Below are 26,195 nucleotides of genomic sequence, written 5' to 3'. Positions count from 1 at the left end.
TCTGTAAACTGCATTCACGTGATTATTTGTACACAGTGATGTATAAACCTGTCTTTACTAAATGCATGGCAAGTTGTAGGTTTAGTTTTATTACAAGAGGTCCATAGTGAAAATAATAATACAGTATTTTTAAAAACATGTAGAAAAACACTCATTATTCTAGTTCATGTGTTGATTTCTAAGATATATGAGGTATCCTTTCAAAAGATGAAGGCAGTGTATCCGTCAAGTTAACAGTGAATCCGTCATAACTTTAAGTTGCTAAAGTTGCTGTTTGTCAGAGTGAAACCTCCATTGGTGCCTCTCTGTTTTTCTCTGTGAATGGCTTGTACAAGGCCAAAGACTACCGCAGCAAGGGTTGTTCTCCCAGTGTGTCCGTTCTTCCCTCTGTCTGCAATCCCATTACTTGTCATCAGACGTCTTTTGGTGCTGATGAAGTACGTCCTGACACGTCCCTTTCTCTCACTGACGCCCTTTATGTATATCTCACCGCGCAACTCAAGTACGAAGCCCCAGTCGGCGAGAATATTGCGTGTGGCCTCGGGGACCTGAATTCGTCCGCTGACTCCAGTACTGTCCATCCGACTGGCCAAATTCACTGTCATGCCCCAGATGTCATACTGGGGTTTGGTTGCACCGATGACGCCAGCGACAACAGGGCCATGGGCAATTCCTACGGAGCACATTTAAGTTAATAATACAGCATAGTCAATTAATTAGTATGCAAATTTGACACCCAGTGGTTGAATTAGGTATTGCACACCTGGTTCAAAACAAATGCAAGAGCAGGTTGCCAAATCGAAGACACCAATAGCAGTGTGTCTGTCTGTCGAGCCTGAAGGCTGATTTAAACCTTGTTCTAAATAAAAGCAACGGCACATGAATATTTTCCATACTAAAAGGAGTTTTTGTCCTGAACAACATCTGAAATTGATATTTTAAAAACGGCTTCTATTTGGTGCAGCTTAACAACAGGATAAACTGACAATGATCACCTCAGGTACAGCTCATGTGCTTTATTCAGTGTTAAATGCTAATAATGTGAGTTTGAATGCTATTTTACATGACATTTATTGCCATACTACTGAAAGCAGCAGCAGATAGTTCACCTCAACTCTTGAAAATAAACTAAACCGTTTGAAGTTGAACTTCAGAACTGTAACTGAGTGCAAACCAACACATATCAGTGATTCAGCATGTACATTTAATAATGTTAAAGAGTTTTAATATGTATTAATTAAATTATAAACCTTACCATTTCGTTGAAGTGCAGTGAATGGACTATTCTGTGCTTCTGAAAGGCTGTATTTTAATTTCTGTTGTGTTTTGTCTGGTGCAAACCGCCAAATTGGTTATCACTGCAAATCTCGTCACGTAGCATGTTGTTAGCACACGGAGTTACAATGTAACCTGCTCACCTGATGTTTACTTTTGTAATATTTATATTATTTGCTAATTAATAACCTCATGTGGAACTCTGAATATGCATCTTATTTCTGAGGCAGGCTTCCTTACTGAATGAATGAAATAATTGGTTTTCCACCAAGGCAACCCGAAGAAGTGCTGATATATAATTGGATGAACTAGCATTGGGCTGGTTAAAGGAACCAAAAAAAAAAAAAAACAGACGTTTCGGCATGTATTTTCAAAGCAGACTATCTGACTTCAGCATTGTTTTTCAGATAAACAAGAATGTTCTTAAATATCTGCAAACATTTTATGGTTATTTTATGCTTTAGAAATGTCAAAAACTTACATACAGCACTTTTAAATAGCTGAAAGTTATTTATAGTTGTAGCTATAAATTATAACTACTTTATAGTTAGAAAGAGTAGACAGTGCATTTAGAAAAAAGAGATTGACATTGAAGTCAGAATTTAATAAAAATGTCAACTGTGACAACATACGCCATTGTTGGCTGTTCAGTTTTAGTCGTTATTTTTATTTCTATAGTGTTTTATCGGATGTAAATGAAGTTTAGTGAATGACAATAAAAGTCAGTATAAAAGAAATAAAGACAGCACAGATAGACGGCTGTTCTAATGTAAATGTAATACAATTCCATCATTGAATCAGTTATCTGCACATCAATAACTGTCTGGTTTAGCTCAGCTACTAAATGCGACCTCCAAAGACTATGTCGAATAGTTCGGACTGCTGAGCGAATCACTGGTACAACCCTTCCTACTCCCCAAGAACTGTACTTATTCAGAGCGAGCAGAAGGGCTGCCAAAAATCACTCTGGACCCCTCACACCCAGCACACTGCCTCTTTGAACTTTTACCTTCTGGTTGACGCTACAGAGCACTGCGCACCAGAACAGCCCGACACAGAAACAGTTTCTTCCCTCAGGCAATCCATCTCATGAACACTTGATGATAATATTTGTGGAACCAACATCACTACTTGCTATACACTTTTATACACATATACACTTATTTAACAACACACTTTACATGCCAATTTGCACATAACAGCTGCACATATAACGTTGTATATAGTAATAAACACGTACATACACTTGTCAATCTGTATATTTGCACTCACTACTTACTTCTATTTTTTAAAATATATTTATTATCTGTTCTTTGTCCTGTCTCTGTAATCCTGTTGCACTGTAGAAGCTCTGTCACGAAAACAAATTCCTAGTATGTGTGAACATACCTGGCAATAAAGCTCTTTCTGATTCTGATTCTGAATTGTAGTATAATGTGAAAGCAACACTTTACTGAGGTTTAAGCGATTTAAGGAGAATAGGTGTTTTTGTAAAAATGTAGTATTTATCTTTAAGTAAATCTGTAACTAATACAAAAATACTAGAAAATGTATCATTTCAGGTCAATCCACCATTTTAACAATTCTAGTTCAATTCAATTTAATTCACCTTTATTTCTATAGCGCTTTTACAATGTAGATTGTGTCAAAGCAGCTTCACATAGAAGATCATAGTAAATTGAAACTGTGTCAGTTCAGTTTTAAGTGTTTAAGTTCAGTTCAGTTTAGTTTAGTTCAGTGTGGTTTAATAATCACTACTGAGAGTCCAAACACTGAAGAGTAGTGTTGACCAATTGTTTGAAGTTAATACATTGTCGTGCTTCTTTAGAATTGTTATATGTGCTTTCTGGATTTATTATTTCACAATCACTTACACCAGTGGTTACCAAAATGGGGATTGGATCCCCCTGGGGGGTCACAGTACAATGACAGGGGGTTGGCTTGGTCAATAAATTTGATTAAACTATTAGCATTACTATATTTTATCCATGATCCACAGAAGATAAAAATAGTTAATGGTTACATAAAAAACAACAACATGCAAATGAAAAGCCGTCTGCCTTTGAATAATTTTTTTCATAGCATTGGTGTGCCGAACTGCATCTGGTGTGCAGTGCTATATGTCAACGTACTAACAACTAGGCTATTGGCGCCGACATGAATGGAAGTCTATGGGGCGAAAAGTGCAATGTGATCACAGCTCCTTTGTGATTTTGGACATTTCAAACAAATACAGCACGAGTTTCAGCACTATGCTTGAGCCTCTAAAATAATCATTAGTCATTACCAACGCGTAGTTGAAAATTGTTCAAGGAATGTTTGTTGATCTCCCTCAGGGTTTCTTGCATGGCCAGAGCGAACAGAACCAACTCACTGAGATGATGCCAGTCATTTACAACACGAGACTGTTAAGAATGAAACAGAACAATTATGATACATAGAAACTTCCAAAGTTGAATATAATGAATTAAGCAAGCTAATCAAAATTATTTTTGTTAGCGAGGTTCACCTGTTTATCAGGGGATAGTCCAGATGCTGCCATGTAGCAACTGCCAATGGTTTTGATTTTCTCAATGTCCAAAAAGTATGATTCCTCCAACAGCTTCTCAAAAGAAAACCAGAGCAATGAGGGATTGTTCATGACAAAATAAACATCAGTAAAAATTTGTCAAGGTCCTACCTCATCAAAGTCTGCAATGATCTCATTGAGCAATTTGAGACACTCAACTCCCTCGTGCTTGATCTCCTTCTGCTCATAGTAGTCATTAAAGCCAGCGATGGAGGCAAACATCACTCCCACCTCATCATAGGACTGAGAGTACAGCTCCTGGACAGACACATGAAGATCCATTCTTTATTTTATTTATCAATGGGGAGTCATTTTTATCATTGCTAATAAAGTCTGAACTACATGCCTTTATGTTTGGATCATACACTGAGAAATCAAAATTTCCTTCACAGCCTTTGCAGCTATTCATTGATACTTTTTCAACAACAAGGTGCTGGCATTGCTGGTATTTGAAGGTTATAAACTACAGTTATTAGTAGAGAGATGCTGTAAGAACACAATTTATACATACAGTCTCTCTCTCTCTCTCTCTCTCTCTCTCTCTCTCTCTCTCTCTCTCTCTCTCTCTCTCTCTCTCTCTCTCTCGTGCACAAATTTGAAACAGGAAGTAAAAGGTTTGTAACAATGCCTTTGTTTTTCGGTTTATGTCCACCTTGTGGCTGTTAACGGAATTGCAGCAATCTTGGTTGACTGAAACAAGCATTTTAGATGGTTATATAATTATAAGGACAGGCCTCTTTAAAGGTCTACTTAAGTCTAAAGGTCTAATGGCAAAAAAAAAAAAAAACAGTTCATGAACCCTTTAATAATACCCCAAACTGTCTGACTTGCTGAGGTGTACTATCGAACATTTACTCTCCCTCAAGGTGGTTCCAGATCTTTATGAGTCTGTTAAATAGTAAAGAAGATGTTTTGAAGTAAGCTGAAAACCATAGACTTCCATAGTAGGAAAAACAAATGGAAGTCATCGGTTACAGGTTTCCAGCTTTCTTCAATATATCTTCTTTTGTGTTAAACAGAAGAAAGTCAAACCTGTTTGCGACAGGGAAATGGTGAGTAAATGATAAATTAATTTTCAGTTTTGAGTGAATTATCCCTGTATCTCACAATTAGCATCATCAGTGAGAGGGGTTTAAATGGGACTCAGATGTACCTGGTCATTTCTGTTCCTTTCTAGGAAGTGACGAGCAACGTGTGCTGGTAGGATGTTATGCAGAAGACACTCGTTGTGTTCCCTCAGGTCTCTCATCTCTTGCACTTCCTGCTGAGCTTGCAAACGCCACAGGAAGTCCAGCCGTGTTGTGGCCTCCCACTGAATCAGAGTGAGAGGGAACAAAATAAGGAAAATCCCACAAAAGTATTGATTTATTTCAGATCTTTTTACCCTCAAAGTCAAAACTGAGTACTCAAAATTCATACCCGTCGACCATTGTAGAGTACAGCAATCACAAACATTGCCATCAACAGAACTGAGACTCCTTTTCGTCTAAGGAAGTGAGACCTTGTGTTTAAAAAAAAAAAAAAAATCACTTATAAAAGTATTATTTTGTACATTCTAATAGACATTATTGTGTACTTTCTTGTTTCATCATTGGTGTGGGTGCTCCGGTTTTCCCCATAGTCTAAAGACATGCATCATAAGTGAATTGAATTAACTAAATTGGCCGTAGTGAATGAGTGTGTGTGAATGTGAGAGTGTATGGGGGTTTCTCAGTACCGGGTTGCGGCTGGAAGGGCATCCGGTGTGTAAAACATATGCCGGAATAGTTGGTGGTTCATTTCACTGTGGCGACCCCTGTTAAATAAGGAACTAAGTCGAAGGAAAATTAATGGTTTTAATGTTTTAGATTATTTTGGTGTGTTATGCAAACAACATATTTTCTGCCAACAAAAGTGGTATTTTTAATTAACGTTTAATTTTTCACACTCATTTACTTTCATCAGGACCTGTACAAAAATTAGTTACACTCAGGACCTTCGGGACAAGATTTTCTATTGCAATATTTCATTTCACTGCAACTAAAATGTATTATTTGTTAACAGGTTTCACACATTTTAATTGGCAAGGCTTTAAAAATTTAACCTTTTTTAATATTTTTGCTTTTTTTAGTGCCCCCTTTCCCCAGTTTTCTGCTTTTGAGCAGGCTAAATTAATTAAAATGATGTAATATAATAATTATAATTATATAGTATGGATATCAGAGTTTGTTTTGTACGTATATAATGAATGTGTATGAATGGTATTTAATATGCAAATGTTGTTTCTGGTCATTTATCTCTCCAATACTATAATAACCCCCCAAAAATCAGCTTAGTCTTTAGTATATGCAAAATAATAAATGGTACTGTTTTTAACAAAATCCCAACAGTGGTTTTATGTAAACAAATAAATTTACAGAGATAAAATTTAATTTGATTATTACATGATACACACACCTTTGTCCTCTATGAACCAACATTCATTCATTCATTTTGCTTTGGCTTTGTCTCTATTTCAGAGGTTGCCAGAGTGGAATGAACCACCAACTATTCCAGCTTATGTTTTATGCAGCGGATGCCCTTCCAGCCGTAACCCAGAATTGGGAAACACCCATACATACACACACACTCGTACACTATGGCCAATTTAGTTCATCCATTTCACCTATAGCGCATGTCTTTGAACTATGGGGGAAATTGGAACACCCGGAGGAAACCCACACAAACACAGGGAGAACATGCAAACTCCACACAGAAATGCCAACTGACCCAGCCGGGACTCAAACCAGCAACCTTCTCTACCCACTGAGCCACCGTGCCACCTGGACCAACATGTAAGTTTGTTTCTTAAATTGATGCATGACTGTTAGCACAGATACTCACCTACTTAAATGTTCATGCTCTTGTTGATGTACATACAGCATGTGGAAGGACACTTCGATGAAGTAAGTATAGACGGCCACCACAAACAACAGAATAGTCAACTTCAAGAGAGAGCTCATCCTCAGAAACACAGCGCAGGTCACCATCGAAACCACCCCGCTCAGAACAAAGACCTGTACACAGAAATATCATATGCAGGAAATATAACAATAGGTAGGTCAAGACTAAAGATCATTCGAAAAACATAGTAAGGCTAAAAGTTGTCACGAACCCCATCGATCCAGCCCTTGCAGATTGCTGGAAAACTACAATTCTGCCACTGAACCGAACTACAACTCCCAGAAGTCACTGCTCCAATCACTCCTGCCACAGCTGACAGTCATCTGCACACTGACGGACACACACAGCTGAACTTCATCACTGAATGTTTTCCAGCAATCTGCAAGGGCTAGATCATTCGTGACAAAAGTACTGTAGCTCCTAACTTGATGATTTAGTATAAAATCTTTAAACAACCCAGGCTCATTCTGAAAATGTACCCCTATATACATTTCTGGAGAGTGCCAAATATGTCCCAGGATGTACGTTTCTTTGCAGTTTTTGTTTTCGCGAATCCACCAGAGGCCACAGTGTATGCTTTTTCAGATCTCAAATTTTTCTTGCGAGTGCCATTTGTTCCAGCTCTTCTAGCATAACTGACCCACCCTTCTCCTTCCCTAAACCCAACCAATAGAGTTTTCAAATGCACCGATTGACCAGCGCCCACTCACTTCCCTTGACCCAACCAACAGCTTTAAAAAGCAATGCAGAAAAAGGAAAGCTCTTGCATGATTTTACCACGTTTTCAGATTTTACCACATTCTCACCCAGTTATTTACATGTGCAGAACAGCTCGCTGGGGTATTCACAGACATTTTCAACCTGTCACTTAACCTAGCAACTGTGCCAACATGCTTTAAAACAACCTCTATTGTGCCGGTGCCCAAACACTCCAGCCCAACATGCCTGAATGACTACCGCCCTGTAGCACTCACACCCATCATCATGAAGTGCTTCGAGCGGTTGGTCCTGGCACATCTGAAAGACTCTCTGCCATCCACACTGGACCCACATCAGTTTGCCTACCGTGGCAACAGGAGCACAGAAGATGCCGTCTCCATAGCACTGCACTCTGTCCTCACACACCTGGACAATAAAAACACTTATGCACGAATGCTGTTTGTTGACTTCAGCTCAGCATTCAACACTGTCATACCCTCTAAGCTAATGATCAAACTTAGAGACCTGGATATCAACACGTCTCTCTGCAACTGGGTTATGGACTTTCTGACTAACAGACCTCAGAATGTTAGATCAGGCCACATCTGCTCCACCACCGTCACACTCAACACTGGTGTACCACAGGGCTGCGTACTGAGCCCCTTCCTCTACTCCCTTTTTACCATCGACTGTAGGCCTGTGTACAGATCCAACACCATCATCAAATTTGCAGATGACACCACAGTGATTGGTCTAATCAGCAATAATGATGAGACTGCCTACAGGGAGGAGATACAGCATCTGGCCACTTGGTGCACCGACAATAATGTGCTCCTTAACACCAACAAGACCAAGGAGCTCATTGTGGACTTCAGGAAGGGACGAACAGGCTCGCATGATCCCATCCACATTAATGGGATGGCCGTTGAGCCTGTCTCATCCTTCAAGTTCCTGGGGACCCACATCTCAAAGGACCTTTCCTGGACCACCAACACCTCCAGCCTGGTCAAGAAGGCTCATCAGCGCTTATTCTTCTTGAGGCAACTTAAGAAGAACCAGCTTTCATCAGCCGTCTTGGTGAACTTCTACCGCTGCACAATAGAAAGCATCCTGACCAACTGCGTCACAGTCTGGTATGGAAGCTGCTCTGTTGCTGAGCGTAAGGCACTGCAGCGGGTGGTGAAAACTGCCCAACGCATCACAGGGACAACACTGCCAACCATAGAGGACATCCAGAAGAAACACTGTCTGCGCCGAGCACGCAGTATTCTTAAGGACACCTCTCACCCTGCTCACAGACTGTTTTCTCTCCTGCCTTCCGGCAGGCGCTTCAGGCTCCCCCGGACAAAAACCAGCAGACTGAGGAACAGCTTTTTCCCCAGAGCTGTCTCCCTTTTGAACTCTGCCCCTCACTGACTCTTTTGCCCCCCCAATACACCCCCCACACTCCTCTAACTTATACTCCTCACAATCACTGCACTATTTAACATTTGCACATTTAAAGTTTGCACATATTCATTGCACTGATTCACTTATCTGAACTGGACATACCCACTGCACATGGACATTTGTAATTTGTAATTATGTTTATCTATCTGCACACTCCTGATTATTAATAGCATCCTGTACATATATTCATTTATTGTAAATCTGTTCATAGCTAATACAACCTGTATATAATGTTCATAGTACATCCATCTGTAAATATTACCATAGTTTTTCTATAACTGCACTTTATAACTTATACCTGTATCCTGCACTTGCTGCTATTGCACTGCTGGTTAGACCGAAACTGCATTTCGTTGCCTTGTACTTGTACATGTGTAATGACAATAAAGTTGAATCTAATCTAATCTAAAATCTACTTGTTTATTTTATTTTTTGGCTTCTGATTTTGTCTTACCCGCTTTCTAGAACCGTTCTTCACCGAACTCGAACTTCGTCATTGTGGTCAACTCCTCTCTGCGTCTCAAGTCTGCTAATGTACATGTCGAGCTAACTGGACAAACTGGTAACAGTGGGAAAGCCGTCCATACGAAGGTAAGTGGTCAGCTGGTGAGCCCGAAAAGGAATGGTGTCATACCGCTTTCCGTTTTAAAGACGAAATGCAGCCATACTTAGTTCTGGCTACATAATTCTCCAGAAACGTATATAGGGCTACGTTTTCAGAATGAGCCTGTGTCTTAAAAACAATGGGAGTGCTAAATAGTATGAGTACTAAATATTAGCACTAAAAATAAAATTCAAAATTTTTGAAATGTTAGTGAAGAGAAGTAAAAATGTATGTTAAAATGGCTGTTGCTCCTGATAATCTGCATTAAACAACATTTTATAAAACATCTGATGATGATAATGACCTTTCAAAAAGGTATTGCCTTAATCACATGGGAATTATGAGTGTATAATAGCTTGTAATAATAGTAGTTTGGACATCTATAGACACATTTGTTTCCTCAGACAGTTATTTTGTTTCTTTTCTGCTTGATTTGTTATCATTTTCTGCAGTCTATAGTAGTCTAAATGTTTTTTTGTCGGTCTGACTAATTAATACTGCCCAAATCATGTCAATGATTGCTGAAAATTTCAGCAGCAATAATCAGCAAAATATTATTTTAGTTCAGTGGCATTGCTTACGTTCTGAGCCTCCAATATGGCTGTCTGATGACGCATCAAGAAAACACTCATTATTTATGCTTTTTGCACATTCCAAGGTATGTTATCCCGAGGTAACAACCACTAAATAACACACACTCATCCGGGAACTTCGAATCACCTTGACTGTCTATTTACATCCACATGTCTGCCACGTCATAGTTTTTGACTGCTTGGCGCAGTCTTTTGAATTAATAATATGTAGGTTAGTCTATGCTTTATTCATCTGCTTTAGATTCTGTCAACTTAGAATTTTTGGCAGTATGGTGCCACCTTATGATTTACTAATGCGCAGGTTAGTGTATACTCCATCAGCTGTTTTTGTTTCTATCAGCTTTCTGTCTAATTAAAGTATTGTTAAACTATTATGGTTCAGAACAATGTTTTGTGTCTAATTTTTATGTTTTGTGGCAAGTAGCCATGTAATAAGCAGGATAAAGTCAACCCAGGCTCATTCTGAGAACGTAGTCCCGTAAACGTTTCTGGAGACCACGAAATACGCCCCGGGAGGTACGTATTTTTGCAGTTTTTGTTTTCGCGAATCCGCAAGAGGCCGCTGTGTGCGTTTTTTCCGCGTCTCGAACGTCTCTCTGCCTTAAGCGCCCGCGCCCTTCTCGCGTAAACCCGCCAGAGGCTGCTGTCGAACGACCTTCCGCCTGTCTGCCTGGTTGACAGAATGATTGACCGTGTGACCGGCCAATCGGCTGATCTCCTCCTTCCCTAAACCCAACCAACGACGATTCACAAAAGCCATCCAGAAAAAGAAAAGCCCTCGTCTGATTTTTACCACGTTTTCGGATTTTGACCACATTCTCACCCTGTGATGAACTTGTTCGCTTTATTTTTTGGATTTTTTTTTTGTTTCTTACCTGATTTCTGGAACCGCTCTTCCCTGGACTGGAACCCGGTCATCGTCGTCGCGGTCAGCCCCTCTCTGCGCCTTGAGTCTGCCGACGTACACAAAGAGCTAACCGGACAAACTGGTTGGCGGTGGGAAAGCCCTCCACACGGAGGCGAGCGGCCGGCCGACAAGCGCATTAAAGAAATTCGTCACACCGCCCCGCAGCGTTCGCTTAAAAAAATTAAATGCAGCCATACGTACCCCCGGCTACGTATTTCGCAGTCTCCAGAAACATCCACAGGACTACGTTTTCAGAATGAGCCTGGGTTGGATAAAGTTCATCCAGGATGATTTGTCTTCGCAGAATAAAGCCCTTCAGTCTTATACAACAGCCTGTTGTGCTTTATTCTGCGATAACAACCTCCTGTTTGTACTTTATCCTGCTTATTACATGGCTATTTGCCACAACACCTAAAAAAAATGTTTAAACCTTCATTTGTATATGGCACCATAGTATCATAGATACTGAAATAAATAAATCTCTGACAGAGACTCCTCCCCTCTCCTATCAGCCAATCACTCAACTCCACCCTTATTCCTTACTAAAAAAAATTGTCTCAGGTGTTAGGAGAAAAATCTTAGCTTAAAACGTGTTGTTTTGGAGAACTCTTCGTGTCAAGATCAAATGTTTGTGAATAAGTGCTCTGAACTGTTAATACAGAAGTCTCACCTCTGGATAGGTACAGGCAGTCAGTGGCTTCTGGCTGGCTTTATATCCCTCGGTTTCACGAGTGCTTATTTCTTTCATCTCAGTAGAGTTACACCACATCTGGAAAAGCACAAGCTGAAGAATTATAAAAACAGTAACCAAAATATGAGGGTTTTGGTCAACAGTTTAACTACCAACAATTAAAATATGAAGAGTAACAATGTGTCAGTGTAAACGTAGGCAATGTGTAATCAATTTGACCTTATGAGTAGTAATTTAGCACACAAAACATACTGAACAATATTTGGAAACCAATAACCACTGACATAGTAGGAAAAACAAATCCTATGGAAGTCAATGGTTTAGGGTTTCCAACTTTCTTCATTATATTTTCTTTTGTGTTCAACATTCATTCATTCATTTTCTTTTCGGCTTCGTTCCTTTATTAATCAGGGGTCGCCACAGCGGAATGAACCGCCAACTTATCCAGCATATGTTTTACGCAGTGGATGCCCTTCCAGCCGCAACCCTTCACTGGGAAACATCCATACACACTCATTCACACACACTCATACACTACGGTCAATGTTAGCATACCCAATTCACCTGTACCACATGTCTTTGGACTTGTGGGGGAAACCGGAGCACCCGGTGGAAACCCATGCGAACACGGGGAGAACATGCAAACTCAAACTGGTTTGTAATAAGTAAAGGGTGAGTAAATGATGACAGCATTTTAATTTGGGGTGAACTATCCCTTTACTAAATAAAAAAGATTAACTCTTAATTGCCTAGTTCAAAGCTTTGTGTCTAGATAACCCTCCTAAACATCCAGTGACTTTCAACATTTATACAGTGTTTTTATAAAACGTCTCACAATACTTTAACCTTATCCTTGGTCAAATCAAACTCTATTCCTTCCCAAAAGAAAGATCAGTTACTTTCTAAATATTACCTTGTTTGAGAACGCAGCAGTGCTTGAATCAGCAACTGTTTACACCTTGTATTAAGAATGCATTTCGATTTATCAGATGATAAGTGCACAATTCCTTTTGTCCACCATGATACAGGTGAGTGTATGTGCATGTTTCTGTAGGGTCTTTCTGATGTTTCAATCCATTGTGCATGCGAGAGCAAGACGAGGGACGACAGAGGTAAGGATCCAATTGCTTGTTTAATAAGATTCGTTAAGGCAAATAAGGTCAAAATAGGAGTAGATGGTACATATTGATCCAAAAACGTAGTCAAAAACAGGCATAACGTCGAATTAGGTGGCAAAACAGGATCAAATGCTAAACAAGACTTGAGTCAAAAATATAAACAGGTAAAACAAATTAATGTCAGGCCATGCAACGTACATACATTAAAGTCTTCATACTAAACTATTGCATGTGTGGTGTATAAATAGTCTGAATGATCAGTGGTCAGCTGTGTGTGTCTCATCAGCCTTGATTGGCAGGCAACTGGTGTGTGTGACATGGCCTGATGGGATTTGTAGTTCCTTAACAAGCCATGTGTAGTTCGACAGTGATCTGTCAGGAGTGGATCGCTGGTGATCGTGACATTTATATACTGTATATACAAATAAAAAAAGTAAACTATGATGTACTTATGGTGAGCAGATTTTTACATCATGCAAAAATGGTTAAAATTTCATCCCTGTATGATACTTTGCTTATAATAAAATGATTCGCTGCCCTTAATGATTATTTATGGAATAAAACAACAGAAAACCTATTTTTCACCAGAAAAACTGCACGTTCAGTAGCATTGAGTGCTACTCTTTGAAGATAATAAGCAAGAAGGTTATATATTTTAAAAATGTATCTGTAGTCAAATACTATTTTTTTTTTGTGAAAGAAAAACTAATACTTATTACCTGTTGGATTTCAGGCATTTATTTTGTTTTCTTCATATCGGTAGCACTGAATTATTTTTTAGAGTGAGGAAGCATGAAAGAAGAGCATAAAATGATACAGATAAATACAGTTTCTGCTATGGTAGCTGCAAAACTACTCTGAAGACTAATGAAGTAATGGAAATTACCAAACGGACAAGCGTAAAATCTTCCAGAACCTTAGCATTGTTCACTTGTGATCAAACAACGAAAATGTAAACAGGACCTTACATTTACCAATCCTGAGGATCACTTATAATACCACAATATTCAAAAATGATGTTTGTTTATGCTGACTCTAACTGCAAACTGACAACATTTTACCCGGAAGGCCAGTGTAACAAACATAGTGCTGACACTGACCTTGACCGAAAGTCCCACTGTCTGTGTACAAGTTGTCTCGCAATGTTATGGATGAAATGCCATTGTCACCAATAACATCATTTAAATGTGCACGTTTTTATGCTGAATTCATATCTCACCATGTCAAAGAGGGCCATGCCAAAGTTGATTGCTATAGCTGTGATGGTGAGCAGATTCCGCATGCTGTTGTTTTCATGGATCCAACAGCAGAACTGCTGAAGAACCCCAGGAGAGTGTTTGAACTCTTCAGCCAGGACCATCACAAGCAATAGCAGATATCCCAGCAGGAACAGACAGAACTGCAGCACGGTCCAGTGGTACATCCTGCAGGTAAAAGAAAGAAGAACTGGAAAATGAAGTTTATAATATCGAAGTAGTACATGCTGTAGGAGTGAAAGAAAAACAATTTTATTTGAAGGTGCCATATAATGAAAATCAGAATATAATGAGGCATAGCTGAATAATACGTGCTTAGTACATGAAATGACATAAGGCTCAAACATCACTGTTTCAGTTTTTGTCATATAAATCTAGTGAGTGTAAAAACCTGGTGAAAAAACAGGCTAATTGGAACAAAATACAGACTTTGACAATGCACATGGGATTAATAATATGCATGCCACAGGCTGCATTTGATTGGCCACAACATTTCCAAATTATATTAGAACCATGTTGATTTTTTCCCTTATTTTTAAATGCTTCTAAGCTTGTATTATACTTACTATGTATGCAGAACCATTATTTTGAAAACAGCTTTAGGACAGGCTTTAAGAAATAATTAGCAAAACTAGCTCATCGCATTACAGCTCATAGGGATATATACAGAATATAATTCAATGAGAGGCATAAGGTCTGTTTATCTTTTGGTAGTTTAATAGTCAAATTTACCACTTATGTTTGTAATGAGGCAGCACATTATTATACTCATGTAAACTGCTTAAAATAAGTGTTTAATACCACATAAATAAGCGTTTTTTTTCCAACATGTTGTATCACACAGGTTACTCTGGTGGCATAAATAAAGCTCCCTCACTCCGTTTAGCTAAAATAAACCATTTCTATACCAATTCAGAAAAAAAAGGAATCTCTCTTTGTTCAAATATTTGCCACATATCTTCTATTTAGATATCAGAGAACAATTTAACATATTATGTCAATGCATTCTATGGCACCTTTAAACATTTACTGACTGTGTAACCTACCTGGGCACAGGGATGAGGGCTTGGACGGCCATGAGGAGAAGCAGCATGATGAAGGAGCATACTAGATTGGTCTTAAACATCTCATCCCTTACCTGTGAGAACTGAACCATTGAATAAAATCAAATAAAACAGTCAATTTTTCAATCATTCACTTACTCATTTTCCTTCGGCTTAGTCTCTGATTTATCAATATATACATACATATATATATATACACACACACAACAGTTTTGTCTGGTTTCGAATCTGATTGGCTGATAGCCGTATATTCTGCAATATCAGAACTTGTACAGCCTCTTCACACTTGTGTATTACTCCGCCCTCATGAGTGGCAAGCAGAGGACTACAGTTTGACAAATATTGCCGCTGTTGGACAACATAATGTACTTTTGAGGCTTTTTTATGCGAGAGTGTAGTTATTTTGTAGCAGAGCAAAGACGGTTGACATTGTCCATCCACAAGACCGCATAATAAGCCCTTAGAGGAGAAAAAAAATCAGCGTAAAACTACGCTCAACTACAGCTGATCAAATCATTATTAATCTGGTTAGTGACATTCTAAGTCCATCTCTCTCTTTTGTATGTTGTAGTGCTGTATTTATATCATAGTGTGAAATGGGACTCATCTCAGGAATGTGTGTATTTTGTGTGGGCCACACTTTGTATAACCCTGAGTTACTTTTTGGTCAGCCATCTTTGTTTCTCATGCGTCTCTTGTTTTCCTTACTGCAAACTAGTTCAGTAAAAACATAGAAAGAAAAAATGCCTACATGTTTAGCGTTTTTTCTTATCGCAAACACAACAGTTATCTGGTAAGTTTATTGTGCTGCTTTGATTTTTTTCAGTGTTAATTATTGTGATATCCTGATTGCAACAGAGAAATACTGGGAAATCTCTGTAGACTGATGGCATTTCATTCTGTTCAGCCTTAAAATCTTAAAATGTCAGCAAAAATTTTGTGAAACGTTTGTGAAGTAGCAGTGGTTTCTGCTGTTCTAACGTCAGCTGTAGATGTGAAGGAATGGAGGAAGAAAATAATTCCTCATACAAAAGGGTTTTTAGACTGTCGTGTTTGATTTTCTTTTCATATACACGATCATACCGCCGAACTGTTGTATAGATGCAATATCACATGAGTAGTGGTGCGATGTGGCTGTATATCGTCACAGGCGGGACACTAGCACGCCTCCCACCAGTGCCAATATACAGCCCCATCGCACCACTACTCATGTGATATTGCTCAAATATATATATATATATATATATATATATATATATATATATATATATATATATATAATTATTTTTTTTTTTTCATATCACATTCCTGATTTGAAAAATCAAAGAGGGGCTAATAATTCTGACTTCAACTGTATGTGTATATATATATATATATATATATATATATATATATATATATATATATATATATATATATATATATATATATATATATATATGTGTGTGAGCAATATCACACGAGTAGCAGTGCGATATGGCTGTCTATCAGCACTGGTGGGAGGCATGCGTTGGCTTGAGGCCGTAGGCCGAGTGCCTTAGCTTCCCACCAGTGCTGATATATATGTGCTGATAATAAGTCAGAATTATTAGACCCCCCTTTTTTTTTTTTCTTAAATATTTCGCTGAGCAAGGAAATTTTCACAGTATGTCTGATAATATTTTTTCTTCTGGAGAAAGTCTTATTTGTTTTATTTTGGCTAGAATAAATGCAGTTTTTAATTTTCTTAAATCCATTTTAAGGTCAAACTTATTTTTTCGATAGTCTGCTGGTCAAGCCATCATTATACAATAACTTGCCTAATTACCCTAACCTGCCTAGTTAACCTAATTAAGCCTTTAAATGTCACTTTAAGCTGTATAAAAGTGTCTTGAAAAATATCTAGTCAAATATTCTGTACTGTCATCATGGCAAAGATAAAATAAATCAGTTATTAGAAATGAGTTATTAAAACTATTATGTTTAGAAATGTGTTGAATTTTTTTCCCCTCTGTTAAACAGAAATTAGAGAAAAAATAAAACGGGGGGCTAATAATTCTGACTTCAACTGTACATATATTATAATAAGGAATATAAGTGTCCTGTATGGGATTTTTTTGGGGAGGGAAATGGTACATTTGACATCAAAAAAGCCAAACGCTTAGTTTTTTTAACTATAGCTATTTATTAATATATCTACACTGTTACTGTTAAGATACTAGGTTCATCACAACTCATTCATTTCATGTTGTCACAACACAAATCAATTAGGGTAACTTAATTAGTGTTCTTTTATGAGTGTACATTAGCCTACTTCAATGGACTAAAATTAAACATTAAATCAATACATTAAAGTTAGAACTGCCTTTGTAGCAACTTTCTACATATATGTATAAAGATGGTATGCTTTTGGTCAGGCAGATTAAATGTCCACTCGAATAAAAAAAAAAACGAACATAGATTTTAGTTGTGAATCAGTCTTAACCACCCTATTCCAGTCTATTTTTGACCCAAAAAGGCTTGTATTGACTACACAAAAGTAATCTTCAGATTGTGTACCTTTTCCTCAATGTGTGCATCCTTAAAAACCAGCGTGACTGGAGTGATGTGCTCCTGACGCATGCGTTCACTGCTGCGGAGATCGATGGCATGCTCTATCCTCTTGTTGATTTCCTTGGACATGGATCTGCATGCTGAGGATGTAGGCAGTTGAGTGTAAGATCCATTGGAGAAGGAGGCCAAGATCTGCAATGTTGAATAGACGTTTAATAGAGAACGAAACCCAATATATGAGACTGGAAATCACCAGCAGACAGATTTGATCAATGATGTCACTAATTGTCACCTCTTTGTTCCAGGGGCGGTTGTTATGCCGAGTTTTTGGATGATCTACTTCAATTTCATTGAGATCCTCCTCCTTGTGGCAAATAAGGAAAGTATCAATGTTGTGTTTACGTAGGAACTCGTTGCGTTCATATCCGCGCCCATCTTCAGTTTGAAAGCTCCCGTCTAGGCAGTCCAGAGTGGCACGTGAAATATGTATGCGTCTGTTGATGAAATAGACAAAACAAACAGAGTGTTTCACATAAAAGCCGCTTCTTAGTGTTGAAGCTGTTTAAATCACAAGCAATGTAATGTAACACTGGGATGTCTATATAATGTGTGCAAATGTGAAGTTTTGTTTGCTCACCCAGGGATCCCACCAGCTTCGAGCATGTTGGCAATGCCCACATCCCAGGACCACACATCAAACTGCCATTTTTGTAGTCCCAGAACCCCACAAAGAACAGAGCCGGTGTGAATCCCAATCCGCATATCCATGTCAAAGTTCTGCTGTTTCCTTAAAGATCTGAAAATATACAAATAAGCTTATAAAGATAGAAAACTAAGCCTAACGTTACACTTAGCTTAAAGACATAGTTCACCCAAAAAATACTTTACTTATTCATTCAAATTGGTTTGAGTGTGTATTTATTGAATACCAAGGATGATATGCTGAGGAAAGTTGCGGAAAACAGCCATTGACGTCCATAGTATGTTTTGCACCTATTATGGATGTGAATGGCTTTTTTTCCCCCTTAACAATTATTCTGAATATCTTGTTTTGTGTTTAACAGATCCAATTGAGTGTGGGTAAATGGTGAGGACATTTCCTTAAGTCAAAGATATACATAGGACAACAAATTTTGCAACCAATATTTTTTCCACTTTATGCAGTGCTAGTCATTTCTGACATTCACTTCTACAATGAAGATCAAAATTAGAGAATCTACAATTTCCTAAATTTCAAGGTCACTGCTTAGTTTTATTTATTGTTATCATAACAGGAGCATTTTAAAGCATATTTCTGGAGTTTCACATACTATAAAGCACAGAAAAATATAATGATACATTAGAAAAAGATCACTGATCAAATTTAGAGAACACTTTCAGATCCTATGAGCTATTGGTTTTAATCTAGAGAATCTCATTGGATGATTGGTTCAGCTGGAATTACTCGCCAGTTCAGCACTGAACAGGATTAGGATCTGTCTCAGCATACAGTGTCTTGACATTTAAGAGAATTTGCACTGAAAGCCCACTCTGATCAGTGATGAAAACAAGTTTCATTTATTTGGGTTCGATGGGAAAAAATATGATGATGAAAGTCTTAATCCAAATTGTGTGCAGAAGTCAGATAAGGTGGAGATGAACTGGTTGAGTTCATTTAAAGCTACACAGAAATGCAAATGTTTAACAGAAATTCAGCATCATGTGGTTTCTTCACTGCATTCATTAACCAATCAGCCAGCAATTTTTATGTACAATCAAAAAATGATGTTTGCTGTTTGTTCAAAATACTTATTTAAAATAAGCTAAATCAACATAATTCTTGAAATTTTTGGGGAAAACTTAATTGTTTCTTGTTTAATCCACTTAAATAGTATAAATTAACAAGTGTACTCCTTTATGTTGCCCAAACACAAATCGATTGTATGGAACACAGCATTTTAACAGTGTAGGACAATATACCCTATCGCAATGAGTAAAGCAGTTTCCTAATGCTGAAAACATAACAAAATGGTCAGCTCATAGTCCTGACCTGAACCTGATTAAAAATCTGGAAAATCCGTAGTGACAAAAATATAGCTATAAACCAGGGGTGCTAAACCCTGCTCCTGGAGAGCTACCTTCCTGCAGAGTTCAGCTCCAACCCTGATCAAACACACCTGAACCAATTAATTAGGACCTGAACAGCACTGGATAATTACCGGCAGGTGTGTTTTATATGAGTTGCAACTGAAATCTGCAGAAAGGTTTTCAGGAACAGGGTCTCCAGGAAAAGGGTTGGTCAATCCGGCTATAAACCCACTACAGTCATCAAACTGAGGAAGAATATGAAGAGTGGAGCAAGATAAGAGACTAGTGATGTGCTGAAGTCAAGGGCCCCTAAACTTAATACAAATTTTTGAATGGTGTAACCTTATACCATATAAGCAAATATTAGTTGCCATTATTGTTCTCTAATTTTGATCACAATATAAGGGGTATTGATTATTTTATGTAAAGCCACAGGCAAAATTTCTTTAACGTTGAACAATAAAAATGACATTTTAATCATTATAAAATGAAATGTTAAAAAAATGTTCACTAATTTTGACCTTCAGTGTACCAGAAACTCTCTGAACTCATTGGTTCCACAGGGAATGACACTGTGTTGTACCGCATGGTGCTGATCATCGCTAGTCCCATTTCCACACAGCAGCGCGCATGTGCTAGCTGAGGCTCTGGCACCCCAGATACACAGTAGTAACAGTCCCCTAAGATTTTTATTCGCAAGCAGTCATATTCCTAAAAAGACATTGTAAATATCAGCTCAACAATTTAGAAATGTGTATCATAATATCTGAAATTGATTTAAAATAATAAATCTGAAAGCTTACCTCAGCTAGCCGATCAAAACGTCCAAAGAGCTCATTTAGCAAGCGCACTAACTCCTGAGCTGACATGTTCATGGATAACAGTGTGAAGCCCTTTATATCAGCAAAAAGGATACTGGGAAGAAAAGATTAAGACATGTTACAGTGAGAAATTTGTATTTTAAGTAAACGTGGTTAGGCGTTTGAGCTACGGTTAAGCAGACCCGAGGTCAAATCCCACCTGGACCAGTTTTTTTAAATATATTATTACTTTGCTTAGAAACGGTCAACAAAACTTATTTTAGCCACCACCAAAACCGTTATAGTACAATAATTAATATGAAGAGTTACTATTTCCAATAATTTCCTTCTAATCTACTCCAAGACCAATCAGTTATGAATTGCATCTTTCCATAAGGACTAAACTGCACATTATATTTCCAGTAGAATGGAAGTGTTAAGGGCGTCACCTCAAGGTTCAGTATTAGGCTCGTTGCTTTATTGTTTGCTTACAAATGTTTTACTAAATTCTTGTTGACCAGATGTCGAATTTCAACAATGCTGTTGATATAATGCCAATATGACAATATCTGCTAAAACATGTATGAATGTTTCATCTCCCATTTAAAAATGATCAAATGGAGAAAAATATCAAAGTGGCTCCACAAAAATCAGCTCACTTCAAATGCGAAAAACTAACAAACAACAGTTTACATGCATTTTTTCTAACAGCAAAAAAAACACACACACACTGGGCACACAGCAAATGAAAACAGTAGGATTAAGTATGGTACAGAACCACAGGATGACAATAAGCTTTTTTTCTGGAAAGGGCTCCAAACTCTGGAGCATTTTACCAACTGAGATTAAAATAGTGCATATAACGTTTTTTACACCACTGATTAAGCACAAACTAATTCTAAATATTTATTTATTTGTATTCAGGGTCTCCCAAAATTTAGATGTGTATATGCAAAGGAATGTGTTATTTGAGTAGAAGAAGAGAAAAATTAAAGGAAGTAATTCTCTCTCATTCCCTCTTTCTCTCTCTAAAAAGCTTTCTTCGGAAACAGAGATTCAAATTAGCAGACTATTCTCTGTGTATAATGCATATTTTCTACGGTTCACAATCACATGTCCTGTTAAAGGCTATGAAATACCTGACATCTTTGTACTGATGGATATATACTTTATGAAACTGCTGCGGATCAAGCTCATCATCCATTGAAGTCATATCAGAAATCATCTCCAAGGCAACAAAGCGGGGCAGGATTGACAGCACCAAACGTTCCTGAGGAAGGAACAAGAAAACATATTGTAACTGAACCAACTTTCACAAATTCTAGACATGTGATTTGTTAAAGGGTATATTATGAAATGCCTTATTAAATTAATTTGAACCATTCTGTGAGGTCCATTTAAAATGTAATGTAATAATAATAATAACAAAACATCATTTAGAAATAATACGCAATTTTCTGTTCTGTTTTGATGACATTCATTAGAACACACCATTCGAATAGGAGGATTTTAAAGTCTGCATGAAATCACAGCTCCAGCAACAATATTATTTACCATGACCCTATTACCATTAGGTTCCTATGAGGAAATGATGTGCAAAAAGAAAGCCCTGCTTCCTGTAATGAAATAAAAGTCTTCACATCTTCCGGTTCATGTGGACTTTAAACTCAAAACTCCCACTGGTGTGTGATTGGCTCACAGTTTGGTATGTAGGTGTATGATATGGAAGTACTGACCCTTTCCTTAAGAAAACAATCCTATAAAATTTCTTCATATTTTGGAGGTTGGTTGAGAAGAAATTTAATGTTTTAATTTAACTATGTCGCTTTTATTTATATGTATCTTGAATCCCCCAACAACAGCTTTGTAACCCTTAACAGAACTTTGAATGGCAGCATCTGATCAAACGTAAATGCTTATGAATGTTAATAATATTGTATTTGGTGACCTTGGTATGTTCATTGTTTGTTCTTTTGTTTTTATGTTGCCATTTGAAAGTGTTTTTTGGTCTGTTTTGTTTGAAAAATGAAAAAAATTTAATATAAAAAATAAAACAAAACCCAGCAAGGATTTTATGTTTTTAAAAGATGTCTAATAGATGTCTAATAGAAGGCTAAATTTGGGCTGTCAGTGAAAATCATATAGACGTCTGAGAATAGGCCAAAGTAGACTAGTTTTCAAATAAACAGAAATGAATGACTACACATATAAAGTCTGTCTAATCTGTCTATTTGGTGACTAGTCTACTTTTGGGCTACTCTTAGATGTCTATTTTATGTATAGTTTAGCCTTGTTTTAGCAAAGCTGTATACGTTAAGCCCCGTTTACACTAATACGTTTTAGTTTTAAAAGACGTTTTAGAGTGAAAACAATCCGTGTCCACACTGGCGTTTCATCTAGCATTTCTGAACAACTCTCCGTCCACACTACACTGCTGTAAACGCACATCACGTGACCACACACACACTCTGGCATGCACTGCAGTGTGCTTTGAGCACATCCACCCAAATGAGAGCTGTGCACATCAGACTGTTCATCAAGGATCTAACCTCACTATATTTGTTAAACGTGATATTTAATTCATTTTGTTGTTTATATTTAATGATGTATTCCCCGACATTGGTCTTTTAAATCTATTACTTGTTCTCAGGTAACGTGTTTTGGCTGAGCGCAAAGATAAGTTAGGTTAATATAGTAATCAATAGCTATGTTTCATCCACCTATTTTTATGCACATTTTGGATATGCGCATAAAAAACGGTTGATGGAAACGCCAAGACGCGCATAAATTTTGAAAATGTGCATAAAAAACTTATGCGCATAACTGAGTAGGATAAACTTTTTATTCGATAAGAAAAGATGGCCATAAACTCTGATGGAAACACTTTTACTGCACGAATTTCAGTATGCGTGTTAAAAAAGGTCATGTGATTTTGTTATAAGAGATCATGTGATGAGGAAAATGTGCGTAAATGGACAAACCAGCAAGCTGAGCATATGTAAAACATCTGAATTGTTGTTTTGGTCATTCTAAAACACCTTACCGTTTAAGTATTAGTGTTGTATTAATGACCTCCAGAATCAAAGAGCGTCTGTGCGTTTTGAAACTTTATATCCTTAATCTTGTATCTTGAATTTTACTTCCTGATACGCCTCACTCTGGAACTTCATTATAAATAAGTTCATCCACTCTCTCACAATATTGAGATAAAAAGTAAGACAATAAAAAGATTGTTTTCAGATCCCAAATTTCTCTTGCGAGAGCCATTCGCGCCTGCTGTTCTCACATAAATCCAACAGAGGCCGCTGTCAACTGACTGACGAACCAACTGACCGATCAAACCCCCTTGGTCACGGTCAACTTCTCTCTGCGTCTTAAGTCCACCAACGTACATGGCGAGCTACTGGGCAAACTGGTAACAGCGGAAAAAGAGGTCCACACAGAGGTAAGTGGTCAGCTGGTAAGGGCAAAAAGATGAAATGCAGCCATACGTAGCTCTGGCTACATAATTCATGCTTTCAAAAAATGTATACTGGCGTATGTTTTCACAATGAGCCTCTTTTGCTATTTGTGTTGGGTCAACATGAAGAAACATTTTTTACAGTGTATTTTTTTCTCAGTTCATGATTCCTTTAACAATACTAGACAAAGATTCTGGAATTCAGGCCGACATACAGACTTTAAATTCTCTTACCTGTCTCTGGTTTTCTGTTTCTAGTTTCATGCGACCTTCGATGCAGCGTCGTGTCTCCAGAAAGGCTTGTCTCTGTGACCGGTCAGTCAGGTAATGGATGAACAGCCCTGCAACATTCATACTCGTGTACAATAATGCCTTGGCGAGAAGCTAAAAAAGATAAACACAATTGAGAACTGTTAACAGGCAAGGAAATGTATCTTACTATGGATACTGCAGATAGATTGAACCAAAAAATAACAAATGTCTCGGTTGTAGTCTAAATATTTAAAAAATTCTTAAATCAAGTAGCATTATCCAGACAAGCAGACAAATGTTGTCTTGTTTTCAAGTAATAATAAGTCAAAATTAAGTTTTTTCCCATAACAAAATAAAATAATCTGCCAATGGGGCAAGCAAAATAATCTTGTTTTTATTTTGAGATAAGATTATTTTGCTTACCCCATTGGCAAATAGATATTTTGGACTAAAAAAAAGACAAAGAAATCTAAGTGTGAAAGGCATTATTGCAGTATAGAGCAATTTCCCAACCCTGTTCCTAAAGACACACCAACAGTACACATTTTCAAGCTCTTCCTAATCAAACACACCTGAATCAACTCATCAGAATATTAAAAGAGACTCCAAAACCTAAAATGTATGGGTGAGATAAGGGAGACATCCAAAATATGTACTGTTGGTGTGCCTCCAGGAGCAAGGTTGGGAAACACTGGTATGGTATAGGTGTGTTATTTAATTCAAGCATGTTTTTTTAAGAAATTACTTAATAATTAGCTTTGCGAACACTATATTTTTTTTGCTATTACTGTTGTGGTTGTTTTGTTTATAAATTGAATAAGTACTTTTATTGGTTTAGGCCTTTACCATCTGATAAAGGGACTACTGATTAAAACTATCCATAATATAATAAGAGGGATAATATGGGCACATTTACATTCTTTAGTAATGTTAATTAATGTACTTTATTTGTAATTATTGTAATTATGTAATTAATGTAATTAATGTAATAATTGTTCCTTGTTGTGAAAGAAAAAAAATTTAATCACACATTCATTCATCTCTACCTTTCGGAAAAGTCCCACTTCACTGATGTGACGAATGGTCTCCGCTGTGAGGTGCAGTATGGAGGTGAGTGTGCCAGCTCCGATCGCCCAGAGCAGTGGCAGTGGCAGAAGAGTATATGTGGCAAACAAAGTAAACAGAACATACCAAGACTGGTCTCTTTCCAAGCCATACGCCAGCCCACCCAATACCTGAGCAGTCTGAGACAGCCAGCTAGCCATACCAGCGTAATGCAACCATTTTGGGGAATGTGAGCGTTTACAGGTTAGTACCAAAACACATAGGGCAATCGCGCAAGCCATGAAGAACCCTGTAAACCAGCTCATCAGTATGTCCGATCTGTCCGGTGCCAAGGCCAGGTAGAGCAAAAACAAGTGCAGTTTGGCAGCTGCATCAATAATGTTTGTGACGACCAATGAGGTTCTTCTAGTGTGCGAGGAATGGCGCTGGTAGAGCTTTTCCAGGTCTTTGGATTTGAAAATGTGTCTCAATGTTGGCACATGCACTCCATGGATGATGTGGCCCCAGTGCACAAAAAAGTCAGCATCACTGATGTAGTCCACAGATGTCCCAGTCTGTGTACTGGACGAACTACTACGCTCCCCAAAAAAGGACGGATGAACTCTGGCGACTGAGGAACGACGTTTGGTCATCCCCCGTGATGCTTTACTGCGTATCTGTTTGTTGATTTCCTCAATATAGGCATCGGTAACATGAATTTTTCGGGCCGGCTCCACACCAAACTGCTCCCTCAACCCTCGTTGGCTGATGATGTGTTTCACTGCATTCTGCCACAGCAGTTGTTTGCGCCGCAGGCCTGGTGACATTGGATTCGGTATGCAAGATGGTGGCTGCATCTTGTGGACATCAGTTGTCTCGTTAAATGTTACCAT

At 37.9% G+C, this 26,195-nt stretch overlaps 1 protein-coding gene across 1 annotated transcript; it reads right to left on the bottom strand.

Moving 5' to 3' along the window:
• si:dkey-206f10.1 (adenylate cyclase type 8) lies at positions 1-26,195 on the bottom strand. Its single transcript, XM_056481305.1, has 18 exons — positions 25,305-26,195; positions 24,241-24,390; positions 21,686-21,816; positions 20,550-20,661; positions 20,330-20,457; positions 18,317-18,475; positions 17,972-18,173; positions 17,686-17,871; positions 15,130-15,230; positions 14,047-14,251; positions 11,689-11,787; positions 6,707-6,879; positions 5,264-5,345; positions 4,998-5,156; positions 3,956-4,102; positions 3,785-3,877; positions 3,563-3,680; positions 1-673 (listed from the first exon to the last, which is right to left on the bottom strand). Exons 1-18 carry the CDS (start codon positions 26,193-26,195, stop codon positions 246-248), a joined length of 3,564 nt encoding a protein of 1,187 aa, XP_056337280.1. The 3' UTR covers positions 1-245.

This window comes from Danio aesculapii, chromosome 20 (genome assembly GCF_903798145.1).
Source record: "Danio aesculapii chromosome 20, fDanAes4.1, whole genome shotgun sequence".
In the NCBI taxonomy this organism is placed as follows: Eukaryota; Metazoa; Chordata; class Actinopteri; order Cypriniformes; family Danionidae; genus Danio; species Danio aesculapii.
Note: the sequence above shows the minus strand (reverse complement) of the source record. Positions and strands in the feature narration are given on the sequence as shown.

Coding starts and splice junctions, on each gene's coding strand:
- si:dkey-206f10.1 (XM_056481305.1), bottom strand. CDS start 26,195: ATGGTAACATTTAACGAGACAACTGATGTCCACAAGATGCAGCCACCA. Junction 24,391..25,304: donor AAGTGGGACTTTTCCGAAAG/GTAGAGATGAAT, acceptor TATCTTTTTTAG/CTTCTCGCCAAGGCATTATT. Junction 20,662..21,685: donor CATCAGTACAAAGATGTCAG/GTATTTCATAGC, acceptor TTTTCTTCCCAG/TATCCTTTTTGCTGATATAA.